Below are 16,140 nucleotides of genomic sequence, written 5' to 3' on the forward strand. Positions count from 1 at the left end.
ATACCCAATATCCATTCAACTAGCACCCTAGGGTATTAGGTGTCCGGAATCAAAGTATAATAAATACATTGTTAATTACTATGACAGTCGCAGGTCAAAGGAAACTCTATTACTGTGTTCATCTTGAGAATATCCTATTGACAAATATACGGTAATTATAACCATTAGGAATTCTTAAAATGAGTCAGTTCAATGGTCATATCTCTATATGCACCATATATATATATAATTTAATAAATGAGATCTATTAATCTTCATCCAATGAAGATCATTATATATATATTGATCTTTCCGAATTATTAATGTCCTTTTTAATAATCCTATGACCAAGAACAATTTAGATTAAATTATAAAAAATTTATCTCTCAATATTGTGATCACTATCACAATGATAAATCTCTAAATTTAATCAAGGACGTTTCCATCATCCAGAAATAACAAAAGTTGTAAAAAAAAAAAAAAATAGCACCAGGTTTATGTAGTTATTTCTCAACTCAAGCATTTTTCGTATTCCTCTCTAGCTCTTGTATTCTGCTTTCTATCTTAATCTCAAGGCAGGGAAAAGCTGATTCACTGGTCTTTGCTGAGTTTTTACTCAAATGGCAACTACATAATGCCCTTCAAATTCTGTTTTCTTCGCTTGCAATTGTATCTAACTGAATAACTTGAAGTGCAAAATATTTGCATGCTTGAATTGAGTAATCACTGTATGCTAAGAGCAACTTTTATTCGTCAACAAATACAGTAGCCAGCTATTTCACATACGTATGTACAGATGGTGAATACAAATGCTTTTATCTTCCTCTAGGAGTATGGAAAACCAATTTATGCTATAAGCATTGGTCATTATGGATCATAAAACTTCCTAATGGATACCATTACATTCATAGATTATGACATTTTTTTGGTACAAGATTATTACAAGATTATAACCCAAAATTGCCTTTTTGTAATTGAGACAAGACATAAATATTACCAGCAAAGAAAGAAAATTCGTGTACTAGGACATGCTATCAGGTACATATTTCCAATTTAGAACACTATATATCCGTATTTTTATCTTATCCGATCCTAACTACTGTACGCAGACCAAAAGTCCATCAGTTTTAATTAATATCCAATATCCGTTACAATATAACCTCAAGAAGAGAAATGATTGAGGACTATCAGATGATAGAAGACCATTAGAATTTATAGTTTTTGGCCATCTCTTTACCATCAACTCAATTTCTTATATATATTTTCTTACTCTAGTAATCTAACAACGTACTTTATCCCATATTTTTAAACATTGATGGCCAAAAACAATAAATTATGATGGCCGTGTAGCATTTCTTCGCCTCAAGAAACCTACGCAGAATTTGATGTAAGAGGCGGCTAGCTCCCCAAGGAGGAAAAACAGAGAGGAGCACAAAAGAGAAGGGGATGAACTCATGATTATAATTAAGCATTAAGAAATTAAATAAGCATCATCAATATAATAATCATGATCTAGTTTGACCGAGAAGGACATCCTTATAAGGAGTAGGAAGAGGCTTTGAAACTTTGGTTTCTTCAGGTGGTGGATTATGTCTTATTCTTATTTGATGATGTTCTGAAAGCAGGGGAACATGTCCTTCTCTCGCCCTTATTAGTTGCTCTTGTGCTCCACCTCGCAGCTTCTCCAGCCTCATACCATTCATTTGTTGCATCTTGAACACTTTCACCACATTTATCAATCCACCAATGAAGAAAAATATGGTACCCGAGATTCCTAACCAGATCCAATCCCTACCCTGCCACAGTATCAACATTAATAATTGACTCGGATTAGTTAGTACATGATTCATTTTCCAATTTAGCAGTTCATTCCTATCAAATTAGATAAGATGATCTACCAGTTCAACATTATGCCAAAATCTTTCTCATCAAGTAGCTAGATACTTAGATAGGTTTCCTTGTCGCATGTGTATGCATGGAAGTGTGATTTGTAGTATAATAATCTAATAACAAATATATTTTCCTTTTAAATTCATTGTGCTATTAGGACATTAACTAGAAAGCATATCACTAAAACAGAAAAAGTATTTGACCTATTAAGTTATATTTCAATTTTAGACCTACACTTAATTGTAAATGTCATTCAACTAAGATCGGTTTAAGTATCAAAAGTCATAACTACACAACAAATTCTCCTAAAACGAGAGTTTTCATAAGATAGATATACACTCATACCAATTGTCAATCATATTATATATAAATCATAATATTCCTATAATAGTAACATACTGTATCTAAAACATGAGAGTAAATTAAAAGCTTCTTTCAAAACTAATATTGCAATTAAACAAAGCTATGGCGTATTGATTGCTGAATACTTAATCAATTATGCTAGGCGTCCACTAAAATTAGCTACTACTAGTGTAAAATACACGTTAAGAATAAATTAAACTACACATATATCAATACAAAAATACCCCGTGACTGATTTTAGTGTACAAATAGCATTTTTGATACTTAATTAGTCACTACTTGAAGGCTATACTTACAAGTAAGCCGAGGCCATGGTGGATCACTCTAGATTGCTCAATATAATTGAGGCAGGAACTAATCATGAACAACATACTCCCCATCAAGAAGGGGATATACACACATTGCTGCAAGATTTGAACATGACCATCTGCTCTCTCGTAGATTTGACATGAATTGTGAATCGATCCCACCACCCATAGTACAGGACCAGCAACCAACATGTTCAGAGCATGCTTTTCCAATTTGAAGTAACCATGTCCTTTCTCTTCCTGCATTTCCCTCCACAGATTACAAATATTAAAGGAAAAAAAAAACACTTGCTACACAATCAGAGCTGATTTGAATTTATTTTATATACGTAGCATTATTGTAACCTAAAATTACCTTATTTAACTACTTAAAGTCTGATTTTATAGATGTTACATTTATAATTACAAATTTATTATATCTAATGTTACCTAGCTATTCGAACTACAATTAAGAAATGTAAATTAAGATAATTTGAGTGCAATAGTACCTGAAGAAAAATGAAGAAAACGGCAAGAAAAGTAAGAAGCGTTCCGAGCATGTTGAAGAGGGGGACAGCGAATTCGACGAAGGCGAGCTGAGGATCAAAAGCCATCAACTGAAAGCGGAAATCAATGGGAACAAGATGCGCCATAAGGTCATGAAAGTTTACGATTAACATGAGGCCCAATGCAATGAGGAAAACCACGAGCCCCGAAGAAGCCTCGGAAGAAAACTGAGATGCGAAACCACAACTCAGGACCACGGTGGAAAACAGGTAAAGCCCCGCGTTGATGTACTCGTAACGGTTTCTGGTGAGGCCCGGCCCGTACGTACGGAAGTCCCTCGCCGATGCTAGCTTCACCATTATTTTCTGTTATTAATTTCAGATCTCGAGAGTGAGTTAGTTATTTGTTTTTGTGATTTGTTTTTGTGAGGCATGCATGGCGTGATGGTGGTGAGATATGGGATTTTTGTGATACGTGGCGACGTGCATGGAGTGGGAATTGGAGAGTGACACGTGGAACTGTGTGGAGAATAGGGTGCCGCACGAGGCAGCTGGATGGAGAAGGATGATGAGCTTTGTCAACTGCTTCTTTGTTGCACCATTTTTGTGGGAAATAGTAGTGTCAGTGGTGTATGTGTGCATAGTTTACTAATGCCACCATCGCTGTCACACTCGTTAATTCAATGACAAATGTATGTCATGTCGTGTGTTAAGACTTAACCTCGAGAATACTCGCCTCAATACCTCACAAGTTTAGTTTTTTTATTTGTGAGACATAAATAAAAGGAAAAGTATATGAACCAACAAAAGTTAAGAATAAAACTAACTTAATTAATTATAATTATTTTAATTAATTTTATTATTTATAATTTAAATATTTGTTATTAATGGTTTTTAATGCCAAAATCAGATTTGAAGGGATATGTTGAGAATCTCTTGACAGAAATTATGGTGAAAGCCCACAACCCTTTTGAGTTTTCATTCTCTCTCCCTCTCTACGGTTGTGGTGCATCTGAACTCTCATCCAAACAGCAAAGACATTAACCACCTCCATCCAAGGCATACTCATGGTGCTCCCTTAATGATAATCCTCGGTCCTTAATGCCATTAGCGGTGCTGCGGTTGATCGTAGTGCAAGTTTAGGGTTTAGGTGCAATAATTTACTCTTCTTCTCATCAATTGCCTCCATCCTCTCCATCGAATCATTCAACATGTGGCTCCTTCGTCGCTTCTCCTCGGTGTGTGCCGCCATTGATAATGACGTTCGTGAGCGTGGTTCTCCCGCAAAGACCATCACAAGTAGCATTTTCCGCACAAAGAAGCTGTCGTCGCGGTTCAAAGCTTTCGAAAAAGAGTAACGTCTATGGAGTTCTCAACCCCGGAAGGCGGATCGAATAGCACATTGATCAATTCAAACGAAGGGAATGAAAAATTGAGTGTAGGTGAAGTTGTTATTCAAGAGGAGTCTAAGGTATGTTGGATAGGCTGGTCCTGCATTGTATGAAATTTAATGACAATGTGTTATGTGAATGTTTCTTATTCATGCTAATTAGATATTTTTTACGATAAAGTATGCTTGATTCCCATATATGTTTGCACTATTTTTTTATGTTTTTTTATTGGAGTGATTCATTATATAGCAAAGATCTTAAGTTGATAAAAAAAAAATTTCCGGTGACTTTAATTGAAGGTCGACGAAATTACCGATGACATTGTGATGAGAAAGGATGAGTTGGACTTGAGACACAAGGTTTGAATTATTCCTTATTGTTTGTCATCGCATTATAGTTTTTGTGTTAATGCTAGTTTTAATTCGTATTTGGTTTTGTGAATTGACATTACAGTTGCCGGATCATAGTGGGATCAGTGAAGAGGAAATCTCATTCTTAGGAATGTGTTTTGATTCGTTGCCTCTGGCGCAGAAATTTTATGCAAATTATGCAAAGAAAGTTGGGTTTGTAACTAAAACCAGGAACACGAATTTGACAAGACGCAGGAGGAATCAAAGATACCCATTAATTAGTCTATTCACTGCACGCAAGAAGGTTACCGGGAGTCTCGGGTGAAGGCAGCAACTCGGGAAAACAGAATTACAGCTATGAGATGCAGAGTAAGGATGTATGTCATGCTGGACAGGGAGAAGGAAAGTTGGATTGCGGCTAGATTAGAATTGAGGCATTCCCACCCTTGTTCGGCTGAGAAAGCGGTCCACTATCTTGAGTACAGGGAGTTGACAATGCATGCTAAGTGCGTCATTACGGATAACGACGAGGCTGGCATAAGACCCAACAAGACATATCTATCACTGGCAAACGAGGTTGGCGGGTCTTCAAACCTGAGTTTTTTAGAAAAGGATGTCAGAAATTACATCACAAGAATACTCCGATGTGCTGATGACAATGCGGACTTTAAGGAGATGATGAATTATTTTGTTCGAATGAAAGAGATCAATCCCAACTTCTTTTATGCAATAGATGTTGACGATGCTAATAAGTTCAGGAGCGCACTCTGGGTAGATGCAAGGTGCAGGGCTTCGTATGAATATTACAGAGATGTGGTGTCGTTCGACACCACTTACAGAAGAAACAGGTCTGTTTTTACTTATGGGTGAATCGCAAAAGCAGTTATTTCTTAATTTGTTTTTGTGTCTGTCATTTGTTGTTGGTATTTTCACAGGCATGGTCTACCGGTTGCATCCTTTGTTAGTGTAAACCACCATGAGAAGTCTACTCTTCCCGGTTGTGCTTTACTTGGGAGCGAGGAGATCCCTAGTTTTGAGTGGGAGTTCACGCAATGCGTGAGATGCGTCGGGACTGCACCAAGGGGATCATCACTGACCAATGTAAGGCCATAGTCGGTGCTATTAGGAAGGTCCTACCAGATACTGTTCACCGATGGTATATCTGGCACATAATGAAGAAGGCACAATTCAAGCTTGGAGGTTATGTTAGGTACGAAGAATTGAATGCTAAGATGAATCACATTGTGTATAATTCTCCTTCTGCTGACTCTTTTGAAGTTGATTGGGCTGAATTCATCAAAAAATTCGACCTAGGCTAGAATAGATGGTTAACAGGTCCGTTATCGTTAACTTAACTCCCGTATATTGGTTGCATATTGCCTATTTATTCATTGTTGGTAATTTCGCCGGTTTGAATGGGTTGTTGTGGTTTTTTAGGAGTGTAGTCGATGTTTCTTATTTACCTAGTCAGTGGATGTTCCTTTCAATACACAAACAGATAATTTTTCTCTTAGGAAACTGGATGTTCTTTTATTTGTTTTCTTAGTTCTTTGAAAGCGGTCTTCATGTTGTGTCTAACCGACACTCTTATGCTCTGTTTTTTTATGTAGACCTTTATGCCAATCGACGGAAGTGGGTTCCAATATTTTTCAAGAGTGAATCTTGGGCCGGTATAAGGAGTACACAACGGAGTGAAAGTATGCATGCATTTTACGGGGGGTTTCTGCATTGCAAGAGTGGGTTGGTTCAGTTTGTCCATGAATACGACAATGTACTTGGAAACAAGGAGTAGAAGGAGCTGGAAAATGATGCTGTGGACTCGAAAGGCGTCATCCCATGTATAGGGAGCACAGGCATCGAGAGAAAATTTCAGCGGGAATACACCAGTAATATGTTCAGGGATGTTCAGTTGGAGGTAAGGAAAAAAATCGATTGCGTGGTTCGGTCAACTGAACCACAGGGTGATTTAATTTTTATTAAAGTGGATGAGCATAAGATAATTTGTGAAAAGACTGTTTACCGTACTTTCACAGTAGATTTTGACCCATTGAGTCAAGAGGTTCGGTGCGACTGCAACAAGTTTGAATCCATTGGTATATTGTGTTGCCACACCCTTGCTGTTTTTCATACTACAGAGTTCACAGAGTACCGAGCTGCTATGTTCTTCCTCAATGGAGTAAGAACATCATGCGCAAGCACACCTACATTAAGAGTAGTCATGATGTGGCTCAGACCGATGAAAGCCACAACCTGTTCATGCGTTTCTGTTCAGAGTTTTATAACGTTGCTCAGGAGTTCGTTACTTGTGATGAGGAAGCATCCATCTTGCGATCTGCCCTTTGGGATGCAAAGTCCAAGCTGACTGATTACCGTGCCAGCATGCGTTCGACTACTGTTGCTGCGACTCAGAATATCATGCCCACACAGAGCACAGGCGGTGTTGTTGTACATGACATACAGGGACCTTCAAGAGTTAAAACTAAAGGACGGCCGAAGAGTAAGAGACTTGGAGCAGAGTTGGACAAATCAATTAAGAAATCGACGCAAAAAAGGAAGAGAAAATCGCATCCGGTATGTGATAGACGTGAGGTCTAGTTCAATTTTTTTTGGGATGGTGTTGTTGATTCATATATGTTGTTTTTGTTTTTCTATTGTGTATTTTGTAGGATGTTGTTGACCTTTAAACAGATAATGATTATGATGGTTCTGTAGAGAAAGGGTTTGAGGCTTCTACTACTTACAATGTATCGAATGGTGGTGGATTCATGTCCCTGTTGAACTCTTTTGAGAATATATAGTTATCCTTTTGTTTGATTGTTCATTTTTTTCTGTGGTTAGTTTCTCATACTTAGCTAGATTTCGTGGTTCTTTTAACACAAATTAATAACCTCTAACGATTGTTGCTTTGTAACTTGCATTGGTTCTGTTATGACGCATTCAATAAAAGATGTAAAAAGATAACTGTGGTTATCTTTTATCTAATTATTAATTATTTTAGGTTGTGACACTGTCATAGTTTTAAGATCACGGAGTGTTACTTTTTTGTTGTAAAAAACAAATGGATTACATCCGCCATGAAACCTGCTGAAGAATATCTAAGAAAACAAAAGCCATTCACTTCTCAATGAAGTACATGCATTTGCAAATGAGTAACACTTGAAACTCGAAAAACATATCCAGAATCATCCAAGTCGCAATGAAAAGAAACATCATAATGCCTATCAGAAGCACCATCTACTTAAAAACTTGGATAAAGTCACCGATGCCAACACAAAGGAACTTGCTGAGTATACTGATTACGACAGAAGGCCATGCATTGCTTAAAGTACCAGCAACTTAACAATTACAACAATAAAAAACAAGGATAAAAAAATAAATAAACTTCCGTTTAGTTAACATCAAGCCGCTTAATGGAACGAAGTGCCACCCAAATATAATCATAAACAAATTGGGTATATACACCAAGCAGAGTAGACTGAATAGCATAATAAGACAATGCATTGCTTAATGAACTAGAGACATCCACAACTTGACAACTAATTACTTGACCATCGTAAATTCCTAACACATGAAACCTGTTGAGGAATATCTAAAAAAAGAAAAGACATTCACTTCTCAATTAAGTACACGCATCCGCAAATGCATTGAACGTGATAACTCAGAAAACATATGCAGAACCATCCAATTTACAATGAAAAGAAACATCCTATTGTCTATCAGAAGCACCATCCACTTAAAAGTTTGGATAAAGTCACCAGCAACTTCACAGTTTCATTAAAAGAAAATCATATACCTGCAGTGAAACAGAATTTTTCAGGCTCACACGAAACTACTGCAAGGCAAAAAATGCCATATAAACGTCCACAACTCTAACACAAGGAATCTATAGAAACAGTATGGCAACTGTACGTTTACATGATTTTTACCTAGGCATCTGTCTTCTTTAGTTGTCTCCCCCCTTGCTTGGCTTTCTCTTGGGTAACCTCGCACGTTGTAGCATGGTCTTCGTGCTGAGTGCTGTGAAGGGGCTCAGTGCTGTGAAGGGTGATCTCACCGCCTTAGTCTTGTGTCTCGGTTGGTTGCGACGTATAGGATGGTCGTCCAATGCCTCTAGAGCCTCTCCAATAAGTAAATTATGAGGATCCATCACTATGTCTAGTATAATTTCCTTCCGAAACTCCTGCAGAATGTCCTGAATTGCATAACTGTGTGTGAGCGGTTTGGAAGTGAGAAAGTAATTAGTCAGAAAGAGGTGCAAGTTAAATGTAATAGAATTTTTAAAATCACCTTGGTCCAAATTTACAAAGGTTTATCTAGACTCCAGTACTGCATGAACTTGATCACGTATACACCACATCACAGCTACATGTATAGATAGAAATATTATTTTTAACCACGAGACTAAGTATGTAAATCAAGTGAAGTGCTAGTAAGATTATTGATAGGTGGCAGTTCAACTGACCGATTAGGTTGTTTTGGGACGCTGGCATAGAAACGAGTTAGGCTGTTTTCCATGAGCTCATATGAGGGAATCGACACTTTAGCTACGTCTCAATAATTCTCCCCTAGAAAGCAACTACACTTTAGCAATGCTACATTGTTAACAACTAAGGATGTTGTTGCACTAATTGAGTGGTATATGCTTACCGCATAAGCATCTATTTTTTACCGTTCATCATTATGCACTCCAGAATGCATTCTATCCAGTATCCACAACCTTTTTTGAGGAACCTCAAAGGCATACAGCCACCAATGATGATTAATACAAACGGAAAAAACTACTGCATTGTAAACAAACGTATCAAAACAGTAACATGCAAGCATTAGTTCGTTCAATGGCAACAAACACCTAGAATACAAGGCAAAAACCATATAGTTTTTTGTATAATTAGAAAATGCATTGCTTAATGAACCAGAGACATCCACAATTTCATCACTAAAAAAATGCAGCCACAAAATTCTTAACACATGAAACCTGTTGAGGAATATCTAAGAAAATAAAAGTCAATCACTACTCAATTAAGTACACGCAATCGCAAATGCTTAAGACATGAAAACTCAGAAACATATCAAGAACCATCCAATTGGTAATGAGAAGAAACATCATAATGCCTATCAGAAGCAACATCCACGTAAAAACCACTGCGTTGTAAACAAACATATCAAAACAGTAACATGCAAGCATTAGTTCGTTCAATGGCAACAAACACCTAGAATAAGAGGCAAGAACCACACAGTTTTTGTCATCTAATGCATTGACTCACCCATTTTCTCCTCGGAGCTTCTACCTTGTCAAAATATCTCGAATCGGCACCGAAGTGAGGACCCAGCCCCACATAACTCAAGGTAGGAATCTCCCTGAAAGAATCCAAGTTCCTCTTTTGCAACACTGTTTCCTATTAAAACAACCATATTTAGTTTTAGGACACAAATCTTAAACACTAAAAATCCACAAAATCAATCATACCAAAATTCCTGGAGGAATACAGTAGAAGTCATCATTAAACCGTGATGATTCCGAGTCATTAAAACTGAAACACATCCACTGAACGATCTGCACGTTCAATTTTAATTTGTTAGGGTCATCTTTATGAGAGATTATATTTATTAAGAACTCCATTCATTCTAGCAAAGTGTTATTATGTTCTACTTATGTTGCTGTTGATCCAACGACGGGGTTGCAGTGTGCACAGGTCCTCTTGGAGCAGTACTAGATGTAGCCTTTCTTCATACGACGCCACGGCCTTCTCTTTCCCCAACAATGCATTGACCGCCCATTGTCGCACTCGATCTTCAGCATTCTCGTCGAGCTTTCGCCTCTTTAGCAACGGATTCACCTTTATAGGAGTACACTGGGTAGGATTCTTTTCCATCCGAGTCATTCCGGGTGACATCCAGTGGCTCGGTTGACGGGGTATCTTGCAAGATGGAGTAGTTGGCATCACGGTCTGCAGTGACTCTATGTACTGAAGTTGCTCAAGATATTCCCATATTCTTTTGCTCTCCGGGTCTCGCATCGACAAGAAATCAGGATTACTGCGTCAAAATCAACCAATGTTAGAGAAAAGAAAATTTTTGTTTGCATACATTTCCTAATTTCCTAACGAGTAAAATAGAACCAAAAAAAGAGTTTTGCATAGGAAACTTGCTTGTCGAATTCCCATTCTTGATGTTGCACTAGTGCTATCAAGTGTGCCTGCATCGGGAACTCTGGAGTCAGTTGTTTCATGGGGTGTGTTTTCCTGATTGAAGTTGCCGTCAGGAGTCTCCGAACTTGTTTTCTGTTGGTCAACTCCCTGGTGAAACAATCGGCACCCCCTCTTAGCAAGAGGCTCATTGTCTTCGCTATCATCTGGGCTCATTGGGAGATCTTTTTCCTCAGATGTTTTGGGTTGGACCTACGTGGTCAGTCGTTTTTAACCCCCTCCTTTTTCTTTGTTGCTGACCTGCTTATCTGTTTCATGCACATTGCCTATGTTACTTAAAGAAACATCCAATTACATTGAAATCAACTGTCTAAAATTACTTATGCTAATCCAGAATTTAATCCATACACTACCATACACGTATACTCACCTTCGGACTAGTTTTTTATCTCTCCGCATGTCGTGAGCATGTTCTAGTTGGAGGTGGATTTGTTGTGCTTCCAGTTGATCATCTTTCCATTGCTTCCTGCTTGCTCTTTATACCGACGGAGCTTCCCTGTTTGTAGAAATAGCGTGAATCAAATAAACAATAATGAAGTCAATTTATTAACACGCTAAGTTGTAAATACGTGCTTACCCTTGCGCAACCGAAGCTTTTCATCCATGATTTTGTTGTGTGTTTTTTTGCTGTTTTTCTCCTTTCAGATTGAGGTGATCAGCCTTCTACGTCTTCACTTTTACCCTTTCTAGTCAAGAGGCACACCTGATTTAAGAAATGAAAAGAATCATGGATCAAAATCAAATGCTCAAGTATCACTATCACAAAAACCAGAAACTCAAAAAAAAAACCTTAAAAAACGGAGTCATTCCCAACTACCTGACACAATTGAGATCAAAAAACATATTTAAAAACATCCATTTAGCAAAGAAAAGAAACATCATGATGCCTCTCAGAAGCACCATCCACTGACATATTGGCATAAAGTAACCAATTTCTAGAAAGAAATGAGTACCTCAGAAATAATATATTGCACCTTATTTTCTAGACTTTCCGAGGTCCACACAACAAGCCATGGCTCTTGCTCATGACAGTTGTCAAGCTGACCGTATTGCAACCACTAAAAATATAGTACCTGGACAGAAGAAGGGGACAAGTTATGCTCTACAAAAAAAATGACATGCTCAATTTACTAATACTCATTGAATGCGTCCTACCAGCATGACGAGCATGCAGCCCTCACAAGTTTTGAACAATAATATTCCTTTCCTGCGTAATCGTTTAATGCTGGTGTCATCAAGCCTTACCGGAATTACTGGAAGTGTTAGACCTTCCCTCACTTGAATCCGTTCCGGTTCCAGAACATGACTTGCGTTAGGAGTATATCTTCGAAGCTGTGACACATGAAACACGTCGTGCAAATTCGAAAGATATAGTGGTAAGGCAATCCTATAGGCTACCGGCCCAATTCTTTTCAGGATCTCAAACGGTCCGATATAACGGAGATTCAGTTTCTTAGTCTTAATAGCTCTTCCCACTCCAGTGGTTGGTGTAACTTTCAGAAAGACATGTTCTCCTTCTTCGAATTCCAAAGGCTTTCGCCTCTTATCAGCATAGCTCTTCTGGCGGCTTTGGGCTATAAGCATTCGACTACGAATCTTCTTTATCTGCTCAGTCGTTTCAGCTATCATTTCAGGCCCTAACAAACTCCTTTCTCCAGTTTCATACCAACATAGTGGAGACTGACATTTTCTGCCATACAGAGCCTCATATGGAGCCATTCTGTCGGATAGTTCATTTCATGCGGCCTTAATTGCCGTGAGGCGTATGCTACAACATTCTGGTGTTGCATCAGAACACACCCCAACCCTTTCAGAGATGCATCGCAATACACTTCAAACAGTTCACTTGGTTCAGGTAATACCAACACGGGTGCAGTAGTCAATCTGTGCTTCAATTCTTGAAAACTCTCCTCACACTCCGGAGTCCAGATAAAAAGCGTATCCTTCCTAGTCAACTTAGTTAAAGGTAAGGCGAGCTGTGAAAATCCTTTAATGAATCTGCGATAATACCCCGCCAAACCTAGGAAACTTCTTATCTCTGTTACAGAAGTTGGTCGCTCCCAATTCATCACTGCTTCCACCTTAGCAGGATCTACAGCTATCCTCTGCTTACTCACCACGTGGCCGAGAAACTTCACTTCACTCTTCCAGAACTCACATTTAGATAACTTAGCATATAACTTCTTATCTCTCAGAATTTGAAGCACAATCCGCAAGTGATCAGCATGTTCCTCTTCAAAGCTTTCAGCTTCGTTCACGTTGAAATGAGGGGGACAAAGGCTTGGGTTCACTTAAAAGGGCTGGTCCGGTTGGACCGATAGCCCGGTTCGGGTCCGGTTCAACCGGTTCGATCCTTTCGGTCCATTCTTGGACCGTTTTCTTCAAAATTAGTGTCAAAATTCTCGTTTCGATGAGCTCTACCCTATTTTGATATAATATTTGCATTTCTAATCCTCCTTATTAAAAAATAATTTATTAACTAATTATCTACTAATTTAACCGGGGTTTACATTGTTCCCTTTGAGCTTATACTTCTCGACTGTCGTGTCAAACCACTTTAGAGTTTGCAACAGCCAGTTGAATCTTCTGGGATAAGAAACATCCAAGACGGGGTAAATGTGCCATGGTAAAATTACATGTTGTGTTGTAGGGCACAGGAACATTTTTATTACCACCGGTAGGAAATATCTCCTAAACTCCATCCTGTCTGATTTCGTTATCATAGGACAGCTATAAACCAAATCCCGGAGTTCAGTTGTTGTTCGTCTATGGAACCTCTTTTTTATGGCCATGTGAGCCGGATTTTTGTCATCTAAGGTTGGGAATGGATCGTCTACAACATGTCGATGCGTTAGTCCAAGGTAAAATATATGCCTATGGCACACTAAGTAATTCGAAGAGTGAAACTTACCTCAGGACGGAATGCCAAAAATCTGCCCGATTAACTCGGCATTGAGGCAGATGTTGCCAATGTCGAGTATAAAAATTCTTGGCTTAATCTCATACGACTCGGCCAGGTGAACTATAATGGCCTGCTTCACAGACCAATTCGGAACAAGCCTCAAAAATCCGAATCCGATTTCATCAATCTTCGCAAGCTTCTCTATGGCGTTATTTTTATTTAACATGCTCATCATGTCAGGAATATAGCTGGGTGAGCATCGCGACTCTAATAATTTCTGTTAATGGCAACAGTAGCTGTAAGTCACCAATAGGATCATGTGGAATGACACGTCGATAACGGTAAATATCATTGTACCTTTTTTCCCATCTTGATTGGATTTTTGGCAACACAATCTTGGTGCATGTTCACAAGAAACAGGCCCAAATCCTATAAGAAACCCTACATACGAAATCAGATGCAACATCAAAAAAGTCCTCAATTATACAGTGTTGTTACTGCTATACAAAACCCCAATCAATTAATATCATATAAAACCCAAGTCAGAAGCAACATCTATCCAGTCCTGAATTTTACCCGAATCAGAAGCAACATCCAACAAGTCGGATCAATGCTACTCAAACCCTACATCAATCAACATCCTTTATTCAATACTAACCAAGTATCATCTGTTATTTGCTATTCACCCATCAAAAACATTAAAAGTGTAAGTTGGATTTGGTTAAAAAAAAGAATGAGAAAGGTAATGATTAATAAATCAAAACATGGCCATGAATATGGTAAATAGAAAAGTAGTTATCATAATAAAAAATCCTTTCAAGAAGTCAGATAAAAACTAATCTCAACCTACGAATATGTTCAATTTGTAAAACTTACCTCAATGCTTATTATTTCATTTTGATTCATAAAAAAAATGTAAGAAGTGTACGGTCCTTTGCACTTTCTGTCTCTTATATTAATGTTTATTATTCTAAGTGGTCGATGCTACAAATGCTGTTGAATTCTTCCAATTGTATGAGAGAGTTTAATCTAAAGTTTGCTAAGAAGTACAAAACCATAACCTGAACTAAGCTACCCATGTAAGAGTTAATTGCCAAAAACCCCATTAATTTCCTCACAAAGCTACGTGTTCCTTAAAGTTTGCTAAAAAATATGTTATAGCCATTAATTTCCTCACTAATTAACTACAAGGCTCATTAACTTTAAGGAAAACTTTACTTAGCTTAAAAAGTCAGCAAATTTGCAGAACGCTTTCAAGTTCGAGTTATGTGTTACTAGTCACTCGATTACTCGAACTACATATGTCATATTTCCAGTATCATGATACTCTTATATCAACCCCATCAGTTAATTGCTCATCACTTTCAAACTTGTAGCATCTTTAAGGAACACAAAAAATCAAAAGAAACACTATAACAACACCATGTCCAAATCCTTTTATAAAAATCTGCAGATGAAATCAGAAGCAACATCTAACAATTCCTTAATTATGTCCAAATCAAAGGCAACATCCAACAAGTATCATCCACAGTACTCAAACCCTACATCAATCAAAACCAACTATTAAATAATTACCAATTAGTTATGTGAAGGAAGGTTTCGAGGCTGGAGCATGGGACTTCCTACTACGTTCGGCTGGGCAGAGCAGCGAGGCTTTAACGACACTGCCAACACCGACATGCAGCAGCAGCGGCGCACCCTCAGTGAGAAGGAGAAACACCTTGTTCCTCGCACCTGGGTGGACGGAGGCGTGACGTCCAATGAAGGCGGAGGAGATGTTTACCCGATGATCCTGGTACTTTGACGCAGCCGTGGATGGTTTTCAAATTCTGTTGCGGTGAAATGGTAAAGGGGGAGGAGAGGGTTTGGTTAGGGTGCATTTTGTTTACCTGGGTGAATTTTTGGATGTTGCTGAAGTGAGATGGGCTTTGGGGTCCCAGTCCAAGAGGAGTTGGAAGGTTTTTGGCTGGATCCCCTATTGGTTCCCTGACATTATTGCTAATAAAATTATGGTAGTACAACTAGGATCGGCAACTATCACTATTTGTGCATATCCAACTTGTTCCAGTTTGATTGGAGTGGATAGAGTTGATCCGGAGCCATCCAACCCTATTGAAGTGGCCAAGGTTGGTCTAGAGTGGTTACAAGGGTGAGATGGGTGTTTACGGATATAAATAATTCGATTATTCATCTAACACCGACATAATTCGATTATATTGATCATAGATTTAAAATAAATAATTGGGTATAATCAGATCAGATTTAT

The 16,140-nt window shown here is 38.2% G+C and overlaps 1 protein-coding gene across 1 annotated transcript; it reads right to left on the reverse strand.

Moving 5' to 3' along the window:
* On the reverse strand, nucleotides 852-3,589 carry LOC107605941. The gene is made up of 3 exons (XM_016307895.2): nucleotides 3,029-3,589; nucleotides 2,529-2,780; nucleotides 852-1,775 (listed from the first exon to the last, which is right to left on the reverse strand). Exons 1-3 carry the CDS (start codon nucleotides 3,383-3,385, stop codon nucleotides 1,485-1,487), a joined length of 900 nt encoding a protein of 299 aa, XP_016163381.1. The 5' UTR covers nucleotides 3,386-3,589; the 3' UTR covers nucleotides 852-1,484.

The sequence above is a fragment of the Arachis ipaensis genome, chromosome B07 (assembly GCF_000816755.2).
Source record: "Arachis ipaensis cultivar K30076 chromosome B07, Araip1.1, whole genome shotgun sequence".
In the NCBI taxonomy this organism is placed as follows: Eukaryota; Viridiplantae; Streptophyta; class Magnoliopsida; order Fabales; family Fabaceae; genus Arachis; species Arachis ipaensis.